The sequence below is a fragment of the Elephas maximus genome, chromosome 2 (genome assembly GCF_024166365.1).
Source record: "Elephas maximus indicus isolate mEleMax1 chromosome 2, mEleMax1 primary haplotype, whole genome shotgun sequence".
NCBI lineage: Eukaryota > Metazoa > Chordata > Mammalia > Proboscidea > Elephantidae > Elephas > Elephas maximus.
Window position 1 is genome coordinate 72,239,870 of NC_064820.1, and position 26,843 is coordinate 72,266,712.

The 26,843-nt window shown below is 41.1% G+C and overlaps 1 protein-coding gene across 2 annotated transcripts; it reads right to left on the reverse strand.

Annotated features, from left to right (window-relative positions):
* Positions 1-1,118: 1,118 nt before the first annotated feature.
* On the reverse strand, positions 1,119-25,863 carry CD180 (CD180 molecule). Of its 2 annotated transcripts, XM_049864879.1 has the most exons (4): positions 25,626-25,711; positions 23,825-24,767; positions 12,230-12,396; positions 1,119-5,959 (listed from the first exon to the last, which is right to left on the reverse strand). In XM_049864879.1, the coding sequence occupies exons 2-4, from the start codon at positions 23,987-23,989 to the stop codon at positions 4,231-4,233; spliced, it is 2,061 nt and encodes a 686-aa protein (XP_049720836.1). In that variant the 5' UTR covers positions 23,990-24,767; positions 25,626-25,711; the 3' UTR covers positions 1,119-4,230. The 2 variants fall into 2 exon arrangements, with proteins under 2 accessions (XP_049720836.1, XP_049720846.1); XM_049864889.1 differs by lacking the exon at positions 23,825-24,767 and having other exon boundaries at positions 25,626-25,863.
* Positions 25,864-26,843: the final 980 nt, after the last annotated feature.

The following is a 26,843-nucleotide window of genomic DNA, read 5'->3' on the forward strand; positions in this document are numbered from 1 at the left end:
ATCTATACATTTAACGCACTTCCGATCCAAATTCCAATGTCATATTTTAAGGGGATAGAGAAACAAATCACCAATTTTGTATGGAAGGGAAAGAAGCCTCGGATAAGCAAAGCACTACTGAAAAAGAAGAAGAAAGTGGGAGGCCTCACTTTACCTGACTTCAGAACCTATTATACAGCCACAGTAGTCAAAACAGCCTGGTACTGGTACAACAACAGGCACATAGACCAATGGAACAGAATTGAGAACCCAGACATAGATCCATCCACGTATGAGCAGCTGATATTTGACAAAGGACCAGTGTCAATTAATTGGGGGAAAAGATAGCCTTTTTAACAAATGGTGCTGGCATAACTGGATATCCATTTGCAAAAAAATGAAACAGGACCCATACCTCACACCACGCACAAAAACTAACTCCAAGTGGATCAAAGACCTAAACATAAAGACTAAAACGATAAAGATCATGGAAGAAAAAATTGGGACAACCCTAGGAGCCCTAATACAAGGTATAAACAGAATACAAAACATTACCAAAAATGATGAAGAGAAACCCGGTAACTGGGAGCTCCTAAAAATCAAACACCTATGCTCATCTAAAGACTTCACCAAAAGAGTAAAAAGACCACTTACAGATTGGGAAAGAATTTTCAGCTATGACATCTCCGACCAGCGCCTGATCTCTAAAATCTACATGATTCTGTCAAAACTCAACCCCAAAAAGACAAACAACCCAATCAAGAAGTGGGCAAAGGATATGAACACACATTTCACTAAAGAAGATATTCAGGCAGCCAACAGATACATGAGAAAAAGCTCTTGATCATTAGCCATTAGAGAAATGCAAATTAAAACCAGGATGAGATTCCATCTCACTCAACAAAAAAAAAAGGCTGGCATTAATCTAAAAAACACAAAATAAATGTTGGAGAGGCTGCGGAGAGATTGGAACTCTTATACACTGTTGGTGGGAATGTAAAATGGTACAATCACTTTGGAAATCTATCTGGCATTATCTTAAACAGTTAGAAATAGAACTACCATAAAAAATCCCACTCCTCGGAATATACCCTAGAGATACAAGAGCCTTCACACAAACAGATATATGCACACCCATGTTTATTGCAGCTCTGTTTACAATAGCAAAAATCTGGAAGCAACTAAGGTGTCCATCAACGGATGAATGGTTAAATAAATTGTGGTATATTCACACAATGGAATACTATGCATCGATAAAGAACAGTGACGAATCTGTGAAACATTTCATAACATGGAGGAACCTGGAAGGCATTATGCTGAGCGAAATTAGTCGGAGGCAAAAGAACAAATACTGTATAAGACTACTATTATAAGATCTTGAGAAATAGTATAAACTGAGAAGAACACATACTTTTGTGGTTACGAGGAGGGGAGGGAGGGAGGGTGGGAAAGGTTTTTTTACTGATTAATTGATAGATAAGAACTGCTTTAGGTGAAGGGAAGGACAATACTCAATACATGGAAGGTCAGCTCTACTGGACTGGACCAAAAGCAAAGAAGATTCCGGGATAAACTGAATGCTTCAAAGGTCAGCGGAGCAAGGGTGAGGGTTTGGGGACCATGGTTTAAGGGGACTTCTAAGTCAATTGGCAAAATAATTCTATTATGAAAACATTCTGCATTCCACTTTGAAACGTGGCGTCTGGGGTCTTAAATGCCAACAAGCGGCCATCTAAGATGCATCAATTGGTCTCAACCCACCTGGAGCAAAGGAGAATGAAGAACACCAAGGTCACACAATAACTATGAGCCCAGGAGACAGAAAGGGCCACATGAACCAGAGACTTACACCATCCTGAGACCAGAAGAACTAGTTGGTGTCCGGCCACAACCGATGACTGCCCTGACAGGGAGAACAACAGAGAACCCCTGAGGGAGCAGGAGATCAGTGGGATGCAGACCCCAAATTCTCACAAAAAGACCATACTTAATGTTCTGACTGAGACTAGAGGAATCTCTGCGGTCATGGTCCCCAAACCTTCTGTTGGCCCAGGACAGGAACCATTCCTGGAGCCAACCCATCAGACATGAAAGGGACTGGACAGTGGGTAGAAGAAAGATGCTGATGAAGAGTGAGCTATTTGTATCAGGTGGACACTTGAGACTGTGTTGGCATCTCCTGTCTGGAGGGGGGATGGGAGGATGGAGAAAGTTGGAAGCTGACAAAATTGTCAAGAAAGGAGAGACTGGAAGGGCTGACTCATTAGGGGGAGAGCAAGTAGGAGTACGGAGTAAGGTGTATATAAACTTATATGTGACAGTCTGACTTGATTTGTAAACGTTCACTTGAAGCTCAATAAAAGTTAAAAAAAATCAAAATTAATATGAAATAATCCATGATGAACAACAGAATATCAACATTTACATTAAGACAGAATCAATGTTACTGATTTTTTCTTTTCCCTCAGGCTCCAACATGATTTGGCACAGCACTGCCATTACTTACTATTTTGATTACCTTGTTCATCATGGAATTTTTGCATTAATTTTTAGTTTTACAAACATTGCATTAAAGTATGATTAACTTTAATTACAGAGGTTTTGGAACCATTTACATTTTGTGCCCGAGCCTAGTGCCTCACTCACCTTACTTTAGTCCCGACCCTTAGGCCATGACCACAGACATCTGGGAAAACTCAGCTTCTGCGTCCAGTACTGCCTGCAAATTCCCTAAGACAAGCAGAGTGTTTACAGTGAAAGTTGATTGCTTTTCTTCACTGCTTGTTTCCTTGCCTTGCCTACGTTTCCTGGGACAAAGAGCTAAAGAGGAGTTGGTCTCCAAATTTCTACTCTGTTATTATGTCCCACAATTACACCTTGAGCCTAAGGGTTAATAATCCTGATTGGCTAGTAAAGTTGATCAAATTTTACCTTCACATTCAATCAGAATTTCTAAGTATAAATCACCACAGGGTTGCCATGCGTTAGAATTGATTCAGTGGAATCTGACAACAACAACAACAACCTAACATTGGTTCTAGAACTTAACCAAAGCCTTAGACGTGCAACAACACAAGTACAAGAGCTCCAATGTTCTTTGTCCAGCAGCACAGACTTCAGAAGCTGGACTCCTGCTTGAGTGTGACACTTCTGGTCTTAGGAAAACCCAAGTCATAGCATTGCCATTTCTCTGTCCTCTTCATCTATCTGTGTTTGATGGTCCTGTCCCTTGTCTGTCTTTGGTACAACCTTTGCTGACACCCCACCCTGAACAGAAACTCTTTCTCACGAAGCCAGCCTTATTGTGTAGCCAACAGCTAGAGTGCAGGGATGTTTTCTTCCACTTGTTTTCATTATAAACATGCTGTCTCAAATGCTCCCTGAGGTAAATAGGCATTTGAGGGACAGCCTGGGAAGCAAATCCCACTTATATTACTGATCCTGTGGGAAAGAGGCTTCTAAGGACCAGGCACCCACATGAGAAGGGCATTTTGAACCAGGACACGCAATATAAAAGGGAGGACACCACACAGACGGGAGTCTCCCTGGTTCTCAAATAAGTGCAGCAAATGTGGCAGAAACTCTAAACCTCTGTGCAGTGGGGATGTCTTTTTTTTTTTTAGTAGCTATTTGTACCCCTGGGAAATTGTAGAGATGTGGGGTCACCATGAGTTGGAATTGACTCCATGGCAAACAAAAACAAAAGATTAATAAGATACGTGGAGTCTATTTGATGGCAGGGTTCATTTCCCAGCCTTTTCTTTTAAATTCATTGTGTTGAGACTTTGTCTCCGACTAAGATTCTCCATGGCTCTGTTACTGAGAACCTAGAACTGAGCACAATGCCTCATCAGTAGGTGAAAGACAGTGAGCAGGAGTGTTTTAACACTGCCAAATTGTGGGGATTGATGATCTCTCACAGAGGGTTGTCCCTGAGTGGAAGAAAGGTGACCTCCTGGTGTTTTACTCTCCTTGCCTTTCTCTGCCATGAATCCTCCCTCAACTTCCACCACCTTCCACGTGAGGAAATGAATTGTGTCTCTCACAGCCACGCCTGACCCCAGTCAGTTTGCCTGCTAGTGAGGCTCATTAGCAGCCCCTCACAAGTGTAAGGTGCACAGAAAAGTACAGCTAATCCCTGCCCAGCCCCATGAACCAGTCAGAAAATCTGGTCAGCAACACATGACAGTTTCTTCACTTAGGGCAATTTCGTGAAACACCTTTATTTGCCTTCTCTGGAAAGCTTCAGCACTAGAACTGCTGGTATTTCCATCTAAGAAGGTATTTAACTAAAAAAGTGAACAGAATGATCAACAAGAATAAAAATACTATGAGAAAGAAAATGCCTACAGCTGTAATCCCACAGGACAGCTTGACATCAGACAGCTTAACTCCCTTTAAAGGTGGGGGGTTTGCACACACAGTCTCCTCCAAGCCCTCAAGTTTGTGTATATTTTCTTTGAACCATGTTAAGAAACGAATGTTGGAGCAAGTGCAATCCAAGGGATTGTGACTTAAATTAATGGTGCTCTGCTGGGACAATATGGGGAGGACGTAAGGTGAAACAATGTGAATGTTGTTGGCGGCCAGATTGAGATAGATCCCCTTAAGATGGCTAAGAGCAGCAATGCTATCTCCTGTCAGGTTATTGTGGCTTAGGTCTACAAGATGGATTTTTTCAAGGCTGTAGAATGCTTGCTGGTCTATGGAGAGGAGGTCACAGGAGGCTAAAATCAGAATCTCCAAGCTGCCCACTGTTTGAAGTAGGTTGGTCTTTGGGATGCTACCATCTTGAAAGCGATTTCCCCGTAAATTCAGATGCCGGAGATCTGGCAGACCTGCTAGAAGACGCTGATTGCTCGTATCAAGAAGGCAGTGAGAGAGATTGAGAACCTGCAAGAGATGGAGGTTTTGGAAAGGACTTTGTGGAACATTAACGTGCAAGTGAGTGAATGCCAAATCCAGGACTTCAAGCTGGGGACTTTCTTTAAACGCCTGACTTTGGAGTCCAAGGGGCTCATTGTAGCTCAGGTTTAGGCACTGCAAGTGAGGCAGGTTTTTGAGCTGCAGATTGCAGCAGTCGGAAGCCTCTATGTCATTGTGGCTTAAATCAAGCTTCCGAAGATTTTCTAGTCTTTCCAGACAGCCAGCACCAAGGTCAAGTTTCTTCATGTTGCCTTTGATGTAGAGGTGCGTAAGAGAAGGGAAACTGGCAGCGTTGATTTGACACAATTGGTCAAAATTATTTACATTGAGAACTAATTTCTTTAGTGAGTTCATACCCTTAATCCCTGAGGGTAACGCTTTCAAGTGAGTTGCCGTCAGATCCAATTCCTGGAGTTGGGTGAAGCACTGAAAGGTGGTGGATGAAAAGTCAGAGAAATGGTGTTTCTGTAGGTTGATGCTCTCAACAGACATTTCACAAAGTCCCTGAAGCATGGCTGAACTAATGTCTTGGTCCTCATAGTCCTCAAATGTTCCAAGCCAGAGAGATTGAATAGTAGAATTCTGCAGGCCTTTTAATATAACTGATACGTCAAAGGTCCCTCCGAAGTTCAAATTTTGGAAGATTTTTGAATGGAAAGCGCCAGACTCAATACCTTTAATGTCGTTGCCATTGAGGTTAAGGCTGAGGTTGGTTGCCGGCTTTAGAGAGTCTATGTCTTTTCTAGTGAGGTAGTGTATAGCATTATTCTGAAAATCCAGGATTTTCAGATTCTGTGTTGGGAAATTTGTTGGAAGCTTAATGGAGGTAATATGATTGCTTCCAAGGTGCAAGCTTTCCAAGTTTTCCAGATTGTGCACTGGGATAAACTCGAGATCCGATATTCCTGTTTGGGTTAAGAAGAGATGCTTCAGAGACTTGGGCCCATTAAGTGATGTTTCCGCCATGAATATCAGGGGATTTCCGGTCAATACAATTGTGCTCAACTGATGATGGCTTTGAAAAGTGTCTTCATGTAACCAGTTAATCTGACACCTTAAAAAGATAATCAAATTTAACAATAATGGATTAGAAAAAAACAAAAAGCTGTCATAATGACATATGCTAAAGAGCCAGTTTGTGTACAGTAAAAACAGTTCACATTATTATTCAAAGTCAAACATAAAAAAAAAAAACAACTCTCTTTATTACCCGTAGATAGCCCGTTAAATTACTAAGGAAGAGCTTCAGTTTGGAACACTCTGATTTGAAATGATTTTCAGATATTTTATCTCTTTAAGGTAAATTCTTAGAGATTTGTGTTTGTAATGTAAGGAACAATTAGTGGTTTGTAGGTAAAATTAAAAAATTTACTATCTTAAACAATATATATTATATGCAATACATAATATATGCTATATGATCTGTAAAATAGACTATGTAAGTCTGTGATATCCTGGGCAAGTCACAACTTTCTTCATCTATAATGTATATAGATGTATAGATGTATCAGTTTTTTCATCTATAATGTATAGAAATAATAGCTACTTTGCAGGACTATTTTGAGTCAAATGACAGAATATGTGTAAAAATGCTCTATAGAAATGTGGAACACTAGAAGCTTAGAGAAACCCATCCTGGTATTGCACAGCTAAAAATACTGTTATATACATGATGTATATAAATGCTTAGCTCTCCTGAGTCTGGTTAGGGAATTCCTTAGAAATTCATTGTGAAAATTTGAATCCATAGAAGCAAGTGTGCCCTGGAACCAGCCCTTGTCTGGGAATATCTGCCTATTCCTGGTAGTCCAGAGCACAGGTTTTAATGAGCAACACGCACCAGGGGCAGGAGAAAAAGCTTAGGTCCCAAGAAGGATAGGAAATCCTATCAAAAACCTCTGGAAACTTCCAGGAACCTCAAAAGGGACACCTTCTGTGGGTGAACTTAAAAAAAGAAAAGAAAAAGAGAACTCACACAGTGAGACCTTCAGGATACATGTTTGTCTTGGCCTTGGCTCTGGGTGGAGCAAACAATAAATTCTCCTCTGATGATACCTAACCATAGTGTTCCATTCATGAGGATTGTGAACTGAATTTATTAATGGTGCTGCCAACCTCCCAAAAGAAACCCAAGTTGAAATTTTAAAGAAGTCCCAGGATGGTAGTGACTTCAGTAACTGGCAGAAGCAAATACAAATCTTTTCTGGAATAATGTATGTAATGGCTTTTTATTAGAAAATCTTTTGAACATAAGTGTAGAGATAATAGCACAAAGAGCTTTCATATATCTATCACCCAGATAGGATAAATATCAAGATTTTTCCATATCTACTTCTCTGCTTCATCTATTTCCACCTTTCTCTCTTGAATTATTTTAAATCAAGTCCCTGTTATTTCAGGATGCAGCTCCAAAAATATGAGTCTGTATTTCATAGCCACAGTACCATTATTACACATAAACTATTAATAATTCATTGGTATTATCTAACTCCAGAAAGCATTTTAAACAAAAATTTCTGCAGATAAAGTTCCAAAAAAGAAATGGGCTCAAAGTAAAAATTCACTAAAAGCATAAGGGAAACCCATTAGCTAGAGCCAACAGGAAAACAAACCTACAGAATCAGACTCACAAAGGCAGCAGATACCAGAATTATTAGATACATCTGATACATAATACCAGAATATATTTAAAATATGCTTAATATTTTTCAATGAATAATAAGAATCAAAGTATGATGAGGTAGAAAAAGTCAAAACTGACTAGATTTGTAAAAAAAAAATCAATAAAACTATGGAAATGAAAAAAATAATAATTAGAAGTTAGAAAGCCAATCAATTAATAGTTTATACTGTAGATTAGACACAGTTGAAGATGATGTTAATGAACTAGAAGTAGATAGAAGGTGACTTTTATCCCTGGCTGCTTTTAAAATTTTCTCTTTATCTTTGGTTTTGGCAAGTTTGCCTTGGTGATTTTCTTTTTGGATCAGTCCTGTATGGGGTTCGATGAGCATCTTGGATAGATATTCTTTCGTCTTTCACGATGCCAGGGAAGTTTTCTGCCAACAGATCTTCAACTATTCTCTCTGTATTTTCTGTTATCCCTCCCTGTTCTGGAACTCCAATCACAGGCAAGTTATTTTTCTTGATAGAGTCCCACATGATTCTTAGGGTTTCTTCAATTTCTTTAATTCTTTTATCTGATTTTTCTTCAACTATAGTCAGTTGCCTTATCCTCCAACTCCCCCACTCTGCATTCCAATTGCTTGATTCTGCTCCTCTGACTTCCTGTTGTCTAATTCTGTAATTTTACTGTTAATCTTTTGGATTTCTGAATGCTGTCTCTCTATGGATTCTTGCAGCTTATTCATTTTTCCACTATGTTCTTGAATAATCTTTTAGATTTCTTCAACTGCCTTATCAGTGTGTTCCTTGGCTTTTTCTGTAGATTGCCTTATTTCATTTCTGAGGTCATCCCTGATGTCTTGAAGCATTCTGTATATTAGTTTTTTATATTCCGCATCTGGCAATTCCAGGGTTGTATCTTCATTTGGGAAAGATCTTGATTTTTTAATTTGGGGAATTGTAGAAGCAATCATGATCTGCTTCTTTATGTGATTTGATATTGACTGCTGTCTCTGAGCCATCTATAAGATATTGTAATGACTTATTTTATATTTGCTCACTGAGTCTTATCTTCTTGTTTTTTTTCAATATACCCAGATGGGCTACCAGACTGCGCTGTCTTGATTGTTGTAGCCTTTGAATCACTTATGTCCTATTACCAGCTGGTTTGAGCTGTAACCAGATATATAAGCCTAAGAGTCCATTCACTATTCTTGAAGAGACTCAGCTTAGGTGTTCTGATTTTGGGTCACCAAGTGTGTGGTGTAGACTGTCACCTATTAACTTAGAGGAGTAGTGGTGATAGTTGTGTGCACCAGATTCCAGTAGCAGCAGGGGGGTCACACTCCAAGGAGGGCACGATGCTGACAGCCTTCCCCCATGTGCCAGTGAGGTAGGTGTGTCTCTATTCCTAGAGCACTTTGGTGGGTGGGCTCTGCAGCTGTACCTTAGGCACCCAATGCTTGCACCTCTAAAGACTGGTAGGCATCACTATCCTCTGACCCCTTTAGCAGGGAGCTAGGTGGTTTGGGTGGAGCTTCAGCCCTCAGTTCCCTGCTGTGGATCAGTGAGGGCTCTGTTTAACAGGTAGAGAGGTATCAGACCTCAAAAACTTGTCTTTCCACTGCTCTGTTAAAACAATTACAGTCAGAACTCTATCAGAATTGCCTTTGCATTATAATAGCCACCTTGCTCCCTGTAGGGATGAAAGCCAAAGACTGTGGATCTCGTATGCTTGGCTGGAGCTGGTTCTGTATTTTTATTCCAGTTTAGGGAAGTCAGAGAGAGGTTTTTCCCTCCTGGGTTGTTAGTTGCTGCTTCTCTCAGGCCAGGAGAATGGGTTAGAAAAAAAAAAAAAAAAAACAGCAGAGCACTTCACTCCCTGGCCCAGGAAATTCCAATGCTAATGGGGCCGCCTGGGGCAGGGAGGGGAGGGATCAGATAGATAGGAGAGAGTAGTGCGAGGCAATACAGTCAGTTACTTATCTTGCTTGGTGATGACTGTTTTATCTGAGATTCCCGAGGGGCTTGTAGCCTGTGTGAGCTGGCTCGGTCGAGATTGTCCTTGAGAGTCAGGCCTGCATCCCGTGCTTACATGGTCTCAGAAGCCATGGTCAGCTCCTCTGCTCCTGGTCCAAAGCCCAGCACCAAAGTTTTCTGGCTGGGATACTACACTCCAGGCTCCAAAACCAGTTGCTGCTTCCTGGTGATTTTTCCTCCTGTCAGCTGTGATGTTGTGCAGCCTGCCTGGGCTGGCTGAGTTTCCCCCAAGGTTACTTCAGGTGGTTGGGGCTAGGGCTGCATCCTGTGCTTGCGCTATCTCAGGAAGCCGTGCTCAGCTCCTCTGTGCTTAGTCCAAAGCCCAGTGCCAAGGTTTTCTGACTGGGACGCTGTCTCCAGGCTCTGAAAACAGTCACTGCTTCCCTGTGGTTGCTCGTTCTCTTGTCAGCCACATCAGTGTGCAGCCTGCTTGTGCTGGCTGAGTCTCTACCAAGGTTACCCAAGGGGGTTAGGGCTGTGTCCCGTGCTTGCCCCATCTCAGTAAGCCGCAATCAGCCCCGCCTCTCTGGCACCAGGAACCCCAAGGGATCAAGGTTGTGGTGCAGGATGACGATTCCAGAAGTGGTTGCTGCTTCAGGGCACAGCTTTTCACTCCCCTGTCACTCAGGTCAACTCTTTAGTTCTGTGTTTGATGGTCTGGGTTTGTAGATTGTCATGTATGTGATGGATTCACTTATTTTTCAGAGTCTTTGTTGCAAGAGCATCTACCTAGTCAGCCATCTTGGTCCCCAACTCTAGAAGTAGATAGAAGGAAATTGCCTAAACTATAACCCCAAAATCTAAGGAGATGGAAAATATGCAAGTAGTATTAAGAGATTTGAAGGATAGATGAGACGAATCAGTGTAAATCTAATCAGAGATCCAGTAGGAGATCAAAGAGTGAATGGGGGCAAGCCAACACTCATACAGATGGTGGCTGACTATTTCTGAATTGGTGAAAGACACTAATCTCATATTCGAAAGCCCAACAGTCCACACATAGATACATCATTATGAAATTGTAAAATACCAAAGAAAAGATTTTAAAAACATCCAGAGAGAAAAGACAGATTATCTACATATGGATAATGATTAGATAGATAGGTGACTACTCAACAGCAAGAAGGGAAGACTGTGGAATGACAGTGTTAGAGGGGTGAGAAAAATGACCGTCAACCTAGCAGTGCATATCAGATAACACTATCTTTCAAGAAGCAGAGTGAAATAAAGACATTTTTGAAAAACAAGAGCAGAGGGAATTTACTACTAGCAGACCCTCACTGAAGGATTGCTCCTGAGAGGAATGTCTGAAAATCAAGGTAGAAGAATGAGCAAAGACAATAGAAAATATGTTGGAAAGGCTAAAGAAACAATTACTGATTAAAGTAATAAAAAACAAGGTCTAATTTGTGACCAGATAGAAGACAAGGAGGGGAATAGAGGAGAAGGATTTTAGAAAGTAAGAGGTCATATTTTTTTTACATTTTGAAAATAAAAGAAGAGGTAACTCTGGAATCCTGAAGCTAGAAAAGCAACCTGGCCTACTAAGCAATCCTTAAAAATGCAGTAAAACTCATTTCACCTAAAAATAAGGAACAGAAAAGGAGTGGAAAAGAAAATTTCCTTGGGGTATAATGTGTAGGTATTTGTCTCTATCTCAAAGGGCAAGTGTTCTCTCAATTGTTTGTTTCTAAGCACCAAAAGATTGGCAATAACCAGAAATACCCATCAATGTAAGACATAGCTTTTTCAATGGCTGTGATCTAAGTACCTGTATGTGGGTCTAGAGTGGGGAGATGGCCTGGGGTCATTCGGTTTACTCTGGACTGGGAGTCAGGAAAGCAGATCCCTAGTTCTCTTGCTCCGTAAACTCAAACAAGTTTACAAAACCTCCTTGAACCTCATTTAACCTCAAGGTGGACGATAGTATTTACCATGCTTACCTTAAGAGGTGGTTATAAAGATGAAATAGCACTCTGCCTATGAATATTTTCCTGCTGTGAAGTAGCTTAAGTTGAAAGACCAAAGTAGACGAAATAGAATTGCTGCAAGGAGTTCAGATATCACCTACATATAGGGCCCTTCCCCCGCTTCCACATACATTCCCATAAGACGCCCATCCCTTTCATTTTCTTTCCTTATTTTCTTATAGTACTTCTATCCATTGGTTTTCAAACACTGCTTCGGCATTTGAAATACTGATATCTGCCACCGAAGTCAAATAACGGGACTCTTTTCCCCATATATATATAAAAAAAAAAAAATATAGGGGGGAAAAAAAGGAGATTTTATGTGTGTGTGTGTTTCTTGTAAATTTTTCTTTAAATATCCTCGCCCAATAATGGTCAACTATGCGGAAATGTAGGACAACATGGTATCCGATTTAGCTATTGTAGTTTTTGCTTTCAGTATTCCTTAAAACTTCTTGAATTGCATTGCTGCCACAACTAGTTTGAGAATCATACACTTTCCTCTCCATTGATTGTTGTTTCTTTAAATTATATTTTACCTGCATAAGAATACTTCACGGGAGAGAATAACACACAGAGAAAGCAGATTGTACCTGTGCCCTGAAAGAAGGTCCTGAAAACAGTTTGAATGCAGGGTATGTTATTTCTTATGTAAAAATCAAGAGAGCACAAGAAACTTAGATACATACCTGGTTAAATCCAAAAAGGTAAGATTAATGAGTCTGCTGAAGGTTGTATTTTGAATTGTAGGCAAGAAATTAAAACTGAATTCCAAAACTTCTGTTGTGTTTGGTAGGGTGTCAGGAATTTCTCTAAGACCTAAATATTCACAGTTATACGCTTTGTTGGCTTCTTTCTGATGAAAAACAATGTAAAGTAATATTAGGCTTAATCATTTGATTGATTATCTAGCAAAATTACATATGTGTTGACCCATTGAGCAGCAATACCACTTCTAGGAATCCTTATTAAAAACACACTTGAAAAACATAGAACGACATGTACACAAAGTTATTTGAAAAATGCATCTTTTGTAATAGCAAAAGATTGGCAATAACCAGAATACCTATCAACATAGGACTGTAAACCTGTAACCTGTTGCCATTGAGTCCATAATATATCCACAAAATGGAATCTTCTACAGCTGAAAAAGGAATGAGCAAGATCTCCATACACTGATAATGACTGATATTCAGGATATATTGTTAGGGGCAGAAAAAAGAAAGGTGCAGAATAGGGTATATGGTGTGTATAGTATATAACAACCAAACGAGTTACTACCAAGTTGATCCTGACCCACGGCGACACCATGTATTTCCGAGTAGAACTGTGCTCCATCGGGCTTTCAAAGACTGTGATCTTCTGGGAGTAGATCACCACGCCTTTCTTCCAAGGTGCCTCTGGGTGGATTTGAACCACCAACCTTTCAGTTAGTAGCCAAATGTTTAACCATTTGTGCCATCCAGTGACAGCATATAGTGTATAGTACATATAAATGTCTGATTCCAAACCTGGAGGAGGAAATATGTAAGCTATACCAGAAAAATCTATGGAGGGATGATGGTATAATATCAAAAGGATACAGAAATCAGTTTGATGAGGCTCCTGCTGGCCGAAGATGAGATGATTTAAGCATCAAAAAACATCAGTGAGAAACTGTTTACAATACACTGACTATAGAAAAATCCAAGCTTCACCATGATGTACAAATACATGCACATACAAAGGAGAGAGAGGGAGACACGGAACTCATTGTAAATTATTAGAAGTTGCTAGGGTTTAATCATTACTCTAAAAATGATGATTCCGGAGAAAGAATTAAGCATTTGTTTTTGCCTTTCTGGTGAGAACTTTTTTTTACCCCAGCATAATCAAATAGCTGTAGGGAACAAAGAAAAGTTCTTCCAAACAGAAGCTCTCTAGCTAATAAATATAGAAGGGAAATTATACCCATACCTGTTGCCTTCGAGTCGATTCTGACTCATAGCGACCCCATAGGACAGAGTAAAATTGTCCCATAGAGTTTCCAAGGAGTGGCTGGTGGATTGGAACTGCTGATCCTTTGGTTAGCAGCCGAGTTCTTAACCACTGTGCCACCAGGGCTCCAAAGGGAAATTAGAAGTAGTAAAATCATCACGAAATAGCTGATTCAGGCAGTTATCATCAATGGTTGATAAAACCATATGATGAAAACTTCAGGAGAATTTTATAATGGAGGGATCATTATAAACCTACTAATTACCTAAAGCTACTAATGAACCCTAGCATGATCAAAATGAGACAATCAGATATTATATATATTCTGATGTGGTATAATACAAAGTAAGCAGTACTACTATAAGGTCTTCTTGTCAAAAGAGAAAATTAAGCCTGAATCCACTTAAGCCTTTAAGTCTAATTTTCAATTGACAAGTTATGAGGGGGATTTAAGTGAAACAACCCACCTGCCTGTTTGTTGTTCTGTGGTGGCTTGTGTGTTGCTATGATGCTAGAAGCTATGCTGCTATTTCAAATAGCAGCAGGGTCACCAGTGGTGGACAGGTTTCAGTGGAGCTTCCAGACCGAGAAAGACTGGGGAGAAAGGTCTGGAAATTTACTTCTGAAAGTTAGCCAGTGAAAATCCTATGGATCACAACAGAATATTGTTCAGTATAGTGCTGGAAGATGAGCCTTGCAGGTTGGTACCAAAACCTGTTGCTGTTGAGTTGATTTTGACTCATAGTGACCCTATAGGACAGAGAAGAACTGCCCCATAGGGTTTCCAAGGAGTGGCTGGTGGATTCAAACTGCTGACCTTTTGGTTAGTAGCCGGGCTGTTAACTACCATGCCACTAGGGCTTTATACGCAGTGGCAGCAACAATGGACTCCGGCGTTGCAACAATCTTGAAGATGGTGTAGGACTGGACAACGTTTTGTTCTGTTGTACATGGGTTTGCTCTGAACTGAAGCTAACTCAACAACTAGCAACAAGTTAAATACCATAAAGTAGCAATCACCCAAATCTAGAATGCAGTACATTCTTTGGAACAACCGACTTGTGTTCACAACATGTGAATGACAGAGAGAATGAGAGAGGACGCTGCTCATGTTAAAAGAGACAAAGATACAAAAGCTACGTAAGAGACATAATCAACCAATAGAGTAGCCCATGTTTAGAACCTAATTCAAACAAAGGAGTTGTGAAAAGACATGTTATAGACTTTCAAGGAGCTTTGAATAAGGACATAATATTAGATGATATTAAGGAATTACGAGTGTGAAGAATGATACTGGTCTCACAGTTATGTAAGAGCAACGGTCTTATTTTATGAGATGTATGTTGAAGTATTTAAAATAAAATGAAACAATGTTTGGGATTTCTTTTAAAATATTCTGGCAAAAATGGAGTGAGGAGTAGGTAGATGAAATTATTATGGCAAAATATTGATGGTTGTTGAGTACTGAGTGATAGATACATGGAGATTCTTTGTACTAACAGCTTTTGTATATGATTAGAAATTTTCTCAATAAAATGCTTTTAAAAACTAGCAGTGTGTCACAGACCTTAGGCCACAAGGTATTGTGATCTTGAAGCATGAATTAATTAATTTGGCATCTCAGGATCAACAGGATGCTGATACTAGACCTTAGGTGTTCCATCATTGCCCTACACGTAAGTACACAGAACTTCCTCATCCTGTGCCCTAAGACAGTCAATGTTTAAATATAGTCAGCTGTTTAGATGTCTGCCAATCACTGCTTATTAGATGCCCAATTACTCAAGCTAGAAGTCTTGGACTAAATAGACAAAAATAGCAAAGTGTTGTTTAGAAGCCTATAGAAATGTGAGGTCATAATTTATCTGGATATGCTTTGGGATGAAGGGTAGTGAGGCAGCTAAGAAGGTCTGATGGGGGTATATTTTGCATGGGGATACTCCTAGAGAAAATATACTTGGAGATACAAGACAAAGGACATCCCAGGACCATGCACGATCTTTCAGACAGAAGCAGTGATTCTGAGTACAGCAGTATCTGTCCCTCATATTATCGTCTTCTAACAGACAGTACATGTTGGATTCATGCAGAATTCAATTAAAAGAGAAAGGCTGCAGTTGATGAATTAATAAAACCCAAAAGCTCTTTTGCTGAACTCTCCATGGGGTGTTGGGAGTGTGGGGTGGCATCAATGGATTCATTGGCACATGAACTGGCAGCTTTGGAATCGATAGTAGACTGTGATGCCATGAGATTTAATTGGAGTTCCACTAAAGTAATGATGCCCTGGCTCCTGGTGGTCTCATCAGCAAGCATCCTCATGGGAGCCAGATCAGTAAAAGAGAGCACGGGTCATGAAGACCAAATGACCCAGGTTTGCGGAAGTGTACAGCTATTAGAATACACTGGCCAGAGAACCATTTCACCCCTCTGTGGGCCAGAGGAAACACAGGTGGTGTACCGGTTAAGAGCTACAGCTGCTAACCAGAAGGCTGGCTGTTTGAATCCGCCAGGCACTCCTTGGAAACCGTATGGGGCAGTTCTACTCTGTCCTATGGGGTTGCTATGAGTCGGAATCAACTCGATGGCAATGGGTTTGGGTTTTTTTGGTGGACCAGGGTGGAATTTCCCTTGAAGTGGGCAAATGTTCTACTGTCAGTCACTCTGGGAAGAGATGATATTAAATAACCATGACCCATGAGTATCTGTCTCAGGGCTTCTAAACCTGCACCATGGGCAGACTGATTTGAATGGTAATCCCCAAACAGGGAGTAAACGCCACTTACTTTGTAAAGGCTCTGTTTTTCTAGATGCCTTTGAAATAGCAGTACACATATATTTTCTGAGTAATCACTAATGATTTAGATTTGGGGCAAGAAGCTACTGAGGGAAAGATAATGTTTAGAAAATTGCTGCCTGTCTTGAATAATAGTTTGCTTATTGTAGTGTATGGTATAAACTGGATTTTTTTTAAAGCTGTTACATCATTTGATACAAGTTTGCTTGTTTTAAAATACAGTTTTCCTGGATTTATTCTCATGTGTACTGCTTTTAAGCATTTTTACGGCATATTTTATTGTAGTTTGACAAAGTTTTTGATGTACATAATGAGAATTTATAAAATCTCTCTTTTCCTTTTGTTTTCGTTGCTTCTCTTCTACTTTGCGTTCACTTCTCCTCCCTTCTCTGATCTCCTTCCTTTTGCTTCTCTCCTTCCTTTCTGCTTTCCTTCCCTCCTTCTCCTTTCTTTTCAGTAGTTAATTTATTTCCTCTCCTGCTTGTAAAGTTTCTCCCGCTGGCTCTATGTGAGTTTATTCAAACCTTCCAGACTCATCTTTCCCTGACCACACAGTGTCTTACTAGAGGTGACATTTAGACTGCCCAGCTCTGAGAAAGACGTGCCCCCCCGCCCCGCCCCCCGGCAAAATCCAGGTTAGCAGCCTTCCCCTGACTGCAGCGCAAAGCGGCCTGCTCAGCTGGAGACAGAAGCCTGCACACGTCCTCCGCTCTCAAGTGCGATGCTTTCACCATTTTAATTGCTTTTTGCTTTACTCTTTCTAATTTCTGCTTACCGGTGCACTTTTTTTGTAGCATGTTCATCTATAGGAAATCTCCGGCTTTCATCTACATTGTGGCAATATTATAACTGTCACTGATGAAAATGCCATATTTGTATTTCCCTGTAATTCATTCTCCATTTTATAGACCCAAAGTCCTCCAGGCACTGCCGCAAATCCACATAATGTCCTTGAAACGCACACTTTAGATTCGAAACTTAGGTTTAGCTGACCGGTGGGGGGAAAAAAGTCTGTTGCCAAACACCTCCCTGGTGCCCATGAATATGGACGACCCACCCAGGATATGCACGCGCAGCTGCTGCCCCCGTAGTTGCTAAGATTGGTATTAATTTGAAGGAAACAGTTTTTTTTTTTCTCTATTGGCGTAACTATGAGTCAAAATCGACTCGACGGCAGTGGGTTTTTGGGACTGGCGTGACTGATGTCCCACCCACTTGGAGAAAAGGGGCTTTCCTCAATTAGTCTTGCCCTGTTCTGGCCCTACAGCACAAGGCCCACACTGGCAATTCCTTCTTTCTCCTGAATATATAAGCGCCCATGAAACCAAAATTATTCTGTGCCTCAGCCTCGGGTGTGCTTCACTAAGCCTTTTACTGCGCTAATGTGATTCGACAAGTTGAGGACTGAGGAGGAGCTCCAGCCAGTGTGGAGGGAGCTCTTAGAAAATGGAAAGGTAGGTAAATGAAATTCTTCCGATTCGACCCAGTGAAGAAATGAGAACCGATTGATAACTCTACCAAGGAGTATCAAGAAGCCAACCTCAAGCCTGTGCCATAGCATTAAGTAATCTCCAGTTAGGTGGAAACTGCGATTAAATCTCTGCCCTTGATTCCTAGGACAAAGAGGAAAATGACAAGAAATGAGGCTGATATGAGAATTTTAAAACCAAACACATTTAAGAGAATGTGGTGGGCCGAACACACATGTGGTTCCCTCTAGTGTGGTGTTCACAATCACAACCTTGTACAATTAAAGTTGTCATTAGGGATGATGCTACTGAAGCACCCCGTGATCTGGAGTCATCTAGGAAGCACTAAATGGTTTTTAATGTATTTTATTTTTTAAGGCAGGAAATACACACACATACACACTCATTATTATTCTCCTTTTTGTTGTTGTTGAGAGTAAATTCACCTGAAAACAAACTAACAAACAGAAAAAAACAATTACCATCGAGGTGCTTCCAACTCATAGTGACCCTATGTATTTCAGAGTAGAACGGCACTCCATAGGGTTTTCACATAGGGTTTTCAATGGTGTGATCTTTCAGAAGTAGATTGCAAGTAGATTCAAGGCACCTCTGGGTGGATTTGAACTACTAAATTTTCAGTCAGTAGCTGAGCACTTAACCATTTGTGCTACCCAGGCCTCTTTTACCCTTAAATACCTTAGCTTATAACTCCTGAGATAAAAAAGGATATTCTCTTATACAACCACAGTGCCATTATTAAATTCATAATATTTAATACAATATGATTATCAAACATACAGTCTGTGTTGAAATTTTGCCAATTGTCCCAATTACAATTTGCGCTTTATAGTAACTTGTTTTTCCAATCCGGAGTCCCACAGGGCGTTTAGCTGCCATGTCTCTTTAGTCTCCTTTAATTTGAGACAGTGTTTCAGCATTTCATTATCTCTACAACATTGATTTTTTTTTTTTTTAAAGAGTACAAGTTCATATTTAGTAGGATATCCCTCACTTTGGGTTTATATGTTTCTTCATGATTTGCCTCAATTTATACATTTTTGGTGAAAATACTGTATCAGTGAGGTTCTATCTTTCTTGCTCTTGCAATTCATATCAAAACTTTCTGAGAGCAAGTTTTGATAGCAGAGCACAGGGTTCTGGGACAACAGAATGATGATGCAATAAAGAGTAAAAGGGCAGGATGCAAAAACAGGATACTAGAAATCCTGGTGGCACAGTAGTTAAAAGCTACAAAAGGTTGGCAGTTCAAATTCACCAGGCAGTCCTCAGAAACCCTATGGGGCAGTTCTACTCTGTCCTGTAGGGTAGCTACGAGTTGGAATTTAATCAATGGCAAGGAGTTTTTTATTGGAGCCACCCAAGAGCACAGCCATTGCCATTTTGCCTAGGGCGAGGCCAGCTTCAGGACCATGGGCTTCTGTTGCTACTCTAGGCAGACAGGCACCCCTCACTATTGTGGCCCCTGTGGTTTCTATGAGCTCATATAACCATATCCTGTAAACTCATCCTTCTCTTTTTAGATCTTAGTATATGGTCACTTCCCCGTTTCTTTCTCACTCCTTTTCTGTTGTGGCTGGCTACCAGCAGGCAGGACCATTCTTGGTGTGAACTCTCTCATCTGACAGGGTTGTGACAAGGTCACATGGCACTCATGACTACTGCCCCGTGGCCACCTCCATTCCAGGTCAGGGGGCATTCGCTGAGGATGTGTCACGTACTGGGACCTGTGCCAGCCAGCTTGTCTGCAGCTCCATCTTAGTGCAGGCTCTTTACACAGCGCAGGGCTCCCCTGTGCTACATCTGTATTTGCAATCTCTTTCCCCTCCAGATACTCATTTGCATTTTTTCAATCAGGATCTTATTTTGCTGCTTTCTGCTGCATCTCTAACTCCTTGCTATCCCACTGTATTTTTTCTCCTTGCAAGTGTTGGAATCATTTTCTAATTTAGACCCCTTTGCATTTCACTCAAGTGCTGATTACTACCTTTTCGGATATCTCATCTGCACTTGGCATAGGCCACAGCCAGCTCTGTTGTGCATGAGGAATCTGAGGCACTGAGCCCCACACTTCCCTCGTTAATCATTCATCTATCCCAGAGATAGCAATTTGACTGAGCTAAACTTCAGAGTAACAATTGCTGTTGTTGTTAGCTGTTGTTGAATGGGCTGCATTCATAGCTAGAACCGAATACTGCCTGGTCCTGCGCCATCCCCATGATTCGTTGCCTCCACTGACAGATGGGTGGTGGCTAGACATGTGGTGCATTGGCCGGGAATGAGCCCAAGTCTCCCACATGGAAGGTGAGAATTCTACCACTGAACCAATGTCATGGATTGAATTGTGTCCCCCCAAAATATCTGTCAACTTGACTAGGTCATTATTCCCAGTATAGTGTGATTGTCTACCGTTTTGTCATCTGATGTGATTTCTCAATGTGCTGTGTAAATCCTATCACTATGATGTTAATGAAATAGATTATAGGCAGCTATATTGATGAGATCAACAAGATTAGACAATGTTTTAAGCCAATCTCTTTTGAGATATAAAAGAAGCAAGCAGAGAGACTGGAGGGCCTCACACCACCAAAAAAGAAGCACCAGGAGCGTAGCGCGTCCGTTGGACCCAGGGTCCCTGCACTGAGAAGCTTCTCCACCGGGGAAGATTAATAACAAGGACCTTCCTCCAGAGCCAACAGAGAGAAAAAAGGCTTCTCCTGGAGCTGACTCTCTGAATTCAGACTTCTAGCCTACTAGGCTGTGAGAGAATAGATTTATCTTTATTAAAGCCATCTGCTTATGGTATTTCTGTTATAGCAGCATGAGATAACCAAGAGAACTGCCAGTGCCCCTCAGAGTAACAATTTCTCTCTGGAAACAAACAAAACTAACAAGCAGGCACAGGTTAATATTTTGTTGTTAATCAGACATCCTCCAGGGAAAGGGCACTCCGATGACATGCGATTCATTTTCTGTTTGTCTTTAGAGTCAGACTACTCGGGTGGATTCAAATCCCAGCTCTCAACCACCGAGCTGTATTCTCTGAGTCTCCCTTTTCCCCAGCTACAAATGTAGCATGATAATGCCTGCCTTGCAGGTCCATTGTAAAGATTAATGAAATAGTGTGTGTCAAGCACTCAACACAGGAGTTAGTATTTAGCTGGATCACTCCAGTGCCATATCTTTATCTAAAGCTACTGAGAAACCCTTGTGCTCACATATCTAAGGCATATCTTGGCTTGCCTTGAACTTGGAGTTCCTCTCATAAAAGAGCTCAGCCAAATTTCCCAGCCCTGTTGCTATGAGTCAGAATCGACTCGATGGCACTGGGTTGTTACTAGGACTGAGGGACTCTCTCCTGCCTGGTTTTGAGTTGTAAGGGGAAAGGATGGCCAAGATGAGCCCATCTAAAACGGGGAGACATGTGCACACTTCCAGTGTCACCAGAATCCGTCACAGAACACTGAACAATAGCTACCATGGTAATTTTTTCTGCAAATGGCTTTGCAGCCTCAAAAAAAGTGGTCATGGGTAGAATTTTATTATCTATGATATGTATGCCATACATATGTATACATGTACACATACACACACATATATAGAGACAGAGAAAGAGAGAGCAAGAAAGGAAAGCACATGGGGTATTTAGCAATGGAAGAATCTGTGTGGAATGTTTATAGATGTAAATTTTAATATTCTTAGAGCTTGTCTCTAGGTTTGAAATTTTGAAAGAAAAAGTGTTATTAAAAATTAATCTTGATGCCTACCTCACATCATATGAAAAAACCAATTCCAGATGAATTATAGATCTAAAAAATATGGACCTATACTTCTTAGAAGAAGTACAACCAGAATGCTCCTTAGAAGCAAGGATGGCAAGACTGGGTCTTACATACTTTGGACAAGTTGTCAGGAGGGATCAGTCCCTGGAGAAGGACATCATGCTTGGGAGAGTACAGGGTCAGCGGAAAAGAGGAAGACCCTCAACGACGTGGATTGACATGGTGGCTGCAACAATGAGCTCAAGCATAACAACTATTTTAAGGATGGCGCAGGACCGGGCAGTGTTTCGTTCTGTTGTGCATAGGGTCGCTATGAGTCGGAACCAACTCGACGGCACCTAACAACAACAACATACATAGAAAAGAGGCCCTGGTGGCACAGTGGTTAAGTGTTTGGCTGCTAACCAAAAGTCCATGGTTTAAATCTATTCGCCACTCCTTGGGAAACCTATAGGGCAGTTTTACTCTGTTCTAGTGACCCTACATAAAAAAAATATTTAAAAAAATTTTTTTTTTTTTTTATATAGGGTCACTATGAGTTGGAATAGCCTCAACGACAATAGGTTTGGTTTTTGGTTTTACACATAGAAATAAATACAAAATAGTAAAGGTTCTAGAAGAAAACTTAGGATAATATCTTTATGATCTTGGGGTAGGCAAAGATTTTTCAAAGAGGACAGAAATGCATTAACAATAAGTGAAAATAATAAATTGGTCTGTGTGAAATTAAGAGCTTTTCTTCATTAAGAAATGCCATTAGGAGAGCAAAAAGACAAGCCATAGAGTTGGAGAAAATATTTGGGATTTTATAAAGTACTTGTAACCACAAGACATAGAGAACCCCCTACAAATCAATTAAAAAAGAGACAATCCAAGAGAAAATGCTCAAAAGACTTGAACAGGCATCTCACACACACACAAAAAGGATAAACAAATGGCCAACAAAAGCATGAAAATGGTATTTCATTGGGGTTTAATTTTTATTTTCCTGGCGAATATCTAAATTGAATTCATTTTTGTGTCTAATATTTTAGAAAGAAACAATATCACATGTTAGTGAGGCTGCAGAGAAGTTGTAACTCTCATATATTGCTAATAAGTGTTAATTCACAGCAACATTTTGGAAAACTCTGGCAATATCTGTTAAAGTTAAATATATGTATACTTTATAACCAAATAAATTCATTCCTAGATATACATTTAATAAAGATTTATACATTTGTTCACCAAAAACCTGGATAAGAATGTCCAAAGTAACCTCATTCATAATAGCCCCCAAATTGGAAATAATGTAAATGTGCACTACAGTAGAGTGGATAAATAAACACAGCAGAATACCATTCATCAATAAAAATGAACAAATAATTGCCACCTAAAACTTCATAGAGAAATCTCACAAATTTAATGCTGAGTGCAAGAAGCCAGGCACAAAAGAGTACACACTGTATGTTTCCGTGTATATGAAGTTCAACCACAAGCAAAGCCAATTTATGGTGATAGAAGTTAGAGAAGTAGATGCCTTTGGGTGAAGGGTAGTGACTGGGAGGGAGCTTCTGAGGTGCTGAAGCATTCTGTTCTATCTGGTTAGATAGATGTGTTCATTTGGTGAAAATGCATTGAACTGCACACTTAGGATTTGTGAACGTTTCTGTACATATGTTTTACTTCAGTAAAGGATTTTATGAATTCAAGGCAAAGCAAAACCAGAGACCAAAAACAAAACTTTGTTTTCAGGGTAGAACCTGATTAGCTAATGTTGGTCATATGAGCATATATTCAGCATGTGGTTAATTATGCATAAGCCAGAGGGGAAGAACAAAAGAGGAAAGGAAAGTGAGAAGCAAGCCATAGGGTTGTAGAAAATATTTGCAATCTAATAACTTGCAAAACTGGCATAAATTGTACTTGAAAAGGGCCAAACACTTAAATCAAAGGCACAAGTTTCCCCTCCCCACCACTCTCCTTCTCTTCCACCTTGCCTGCAGCCTAGGAGTTCCTGAAAGTCAGGTGCAGGGCCTCCTTCAACTTTCTATCTCCTCCCTCACTCCCTATTATTCACATAGTAAGGGCTCAATAAGTAACCTTAGAATCCTGCTGCCAAGAATTCACACATGACAGTAGAGGCAAAAGAAAGTAGAGATGCAATGTTCATTGAACAGGACACAAGGCCATTTAAAACTAGAGCCCTTGATGCAGGCAGGAAGTCATATTGGAAGGTTTCAGTCTCACCTGACTTACCCAAAAAAGAAATTTCTCACAGCAGCAGAGGGTCAGGGCTAGATATCCTGTGACCCTCCACACTTCTCCTGTGACCTGGATAGCACTGAAGGTCCCAGAACAGGCAGCAAAAGAGCTATCTTCTCCCTGCCTCTTTTCCCTCCCCTCTGCCAAAACAGGAGTCATTTGCAAAAAAAAAAAAAAAAAAAACCCAAACTAGCAACTCTGTGGTCTGATAATCTTGGTGGGAAGCTGGACTGGTTCAGTATTGCCACTGGCTTTCTAAAATCTCCCAGCAATGCTGGCCCTTCCTGGGGACTCCCTTATGGGCTTCAGAAGGATTTGTACTCATGTGGAGATTTGAGAGTTGAACTGGCAAGCTTGAGAGGGAGACATTTAAAATGGCCCACAGGAACCTGAGCTGGAATTTGATGGTAATATCACATCTGGGGATATTTGCATGAGGTTCATTGAGCATAAATTGCACTGATCATTGAGGGGATGGTCTCCCACTTCTAGTCCCTTATTAATCTGTCTACATGTCTTGGTGAAATCGCCATACCAACTTGACTGATGAGGTGACAGCCTTACTGTTCCCCTTTCCAGTCTCATTTTCCCTGAGCATTGTATCTTTTCTTGGACTGAGCACATTCCAATTCTGTCGTAATACAAGACTAACAAGGTTCATTTTTGCTTCTAGGCCTTATTCCAGTGTTGGCTTTGATTCTTGCTCTTCTTTGGCAGGTCTTCATCTTGTTCTCCCTTCTGACCATCCTGACTGAGATGCCAGGAGCTGCCTCAGTGCCATTCCACATTCTGCTGCCTTCTCAGTTGGGGCTACTGCTGGCTCTTAGCCTTCTTTCAGCCACAAGCCAATAAAGCAGCCTGCCAAGCCACCAAGATCAATGGTTCTTCCTGTCCAAAGCCCTTGTCAGAGACAGGCCATGTGAGGCAGGACATTTGCCTGGGTCAGATACAGTGGGAGAGAGGTTGAAGTATTTTAGAAGACAGGAAGAGATAAAGGCCCTTCTCCATTCTCTCTCTCATTACCTCTTCCAAGAATTTCCCACAGGTCGATAAATATTGTCATGACCCAAAACAGAAGGTATAATTTGGCTCTTTTCTCAGATTTTACTTTCGTGGGTTAGTAAAACAGATGGAGGGTTGTCCATCTCAAGAAGAAAGCCAGACTCATTGAGAGTGATCTTTTAAATGCTCTAAAACCAGGCACAGGTCTTTCTTTACTAATCCCCACCCTGAGAGCCAAGAAACTGAAGGATTTTTTTGAGGCAGGGTCCATGTACTAGGAATATGGACAAACCAAACCCAAAAACCAAACCCACTGCCATTGAGTCGATTCTGACTCATAGTGACCCTATAGGACAGAGTAGAACTGCCCCATAGAGTTTCCAAGGAGCACCTGGCAGATTTGAACTGCTTGACCTCTTGGTTAGCAGCCGTAGCTCTTAACCACTATGCCACCAGGGTTTCCTCCGGACAAACAGCCCCCCCCATAATAGGATGCAGGTTTGAGGCTCAGCTCTTTGCGTGGAGACCCTATTGGTCTCATTGTCCCAACTGGGGTTATTTTGGGGGAATTACTGAGGAAGAGGAAAACTCTAACTTCTCCCTACCAAGATTTTACCAGACCATCCCCTGGCTGAGCTCTTGGGCTCATTTCCTACAATAAATAAAAACACATTCCATTTCTCCTTTTAAAGACATAGGCTATTAGAATGCCAAGGCTCAGATAAGACTGTGTGCTGAATCTCAAAATTGGCAGTCAGTTTAATCTGAATAAAGACAAAGACTTTGGACTCACCTCAGCGCATATCTGATCTGAGGAGGTGATGACTTTACAGCCAGCAGAAAACAGCACTGCCAAAAGCAAGCAGCTGACGTTGGGAGCCATCATGGGGCCAATACAAACCCAGCTTGATGGGCTTGTCTAATGCCTTGAGCTGAGAAATAATCAAGCTGGGACAGCCCCAGCAATTTGGCAGCCAGAGAGGGCACAGAAGGGTGATCTCAGAACAAGAAATGCTGTTGACCGTTAAGCATTCAGTGGCTCTGTGCTGCAAAAAAGGGGAACTCCCCTTTGCATACTGCACATCCTTGCCAAAAATAACTGAGGACCCAGCCCCAGAGTGGCCTAGTACATTTCCTGGTAAAAAAGAATTGGTTGTGCAGCCCTCTTGAGCTGGTCACATGGACTCTCAATGTGATGGTTTCTATTGACTTCAGGCCAGCTTCCAGTGCCTGGCCAACTCCAGCAGTTTCTGGTCCTTTTCCATGAGAGAGACTGTAGAAGCAGAAAGCTGTACCAAATTTGGTTGTTGTCCCAGGTGAGTGACTAGGACAGGTACAGGAGCATGCAGGAAAGGCAGAGCACTCTGTGGGGACAGATGGAATAATGGAACCCAGCAGTAGCACCTACTGGTTTAGGGAGCTGGAGCAGGAGTGAACAGGGTCAGTTGTTCCCTAGAAAGGGAGTGTATTTGCTCCTTGCTCCTCAGCCACTTCGCCTATCCCCACTTCTTGCCTTAGTACAACCAATTGCCATCTAGCCGATTCCAACACATAGCGACCCAGCAGGACAGAGTAGGGTTTCCAAGGCTATAATCTTTATGGAAGCAGACTGCCATGTATTTCTTCTGTGAAGCAACTGGTGTGTTCAAACCATTGCCTGTTCGATTAGCAGCGGGAAGCTTAACCAGGGCCTTAGTACAGGAGGAGAGTAAGTCCATCTTACATCTAGGTGATTCAGGCGTACTAAAACTTGTTCCCTCTTAACTTGGTCCAGGGAAGTGGGAGACACTGTTAGAAGAAGAATAGCCTGGCTAGGAGGGAACAGAGCTAAGGATGCCCACCCTGGCCTTATTTCTTCTTAGATAGAACTTTGAAGCAGGATTGCAGTTATCCACATTAAGATGTGGCAGAGATTAATGAAAATCAAAGCTCAAGTTTAAGTATTCTTCACTGGGTTGAATTTAGCTACCTCAGACATAATCTGTTCTCAGCCTTCCAATATACAGGAGAT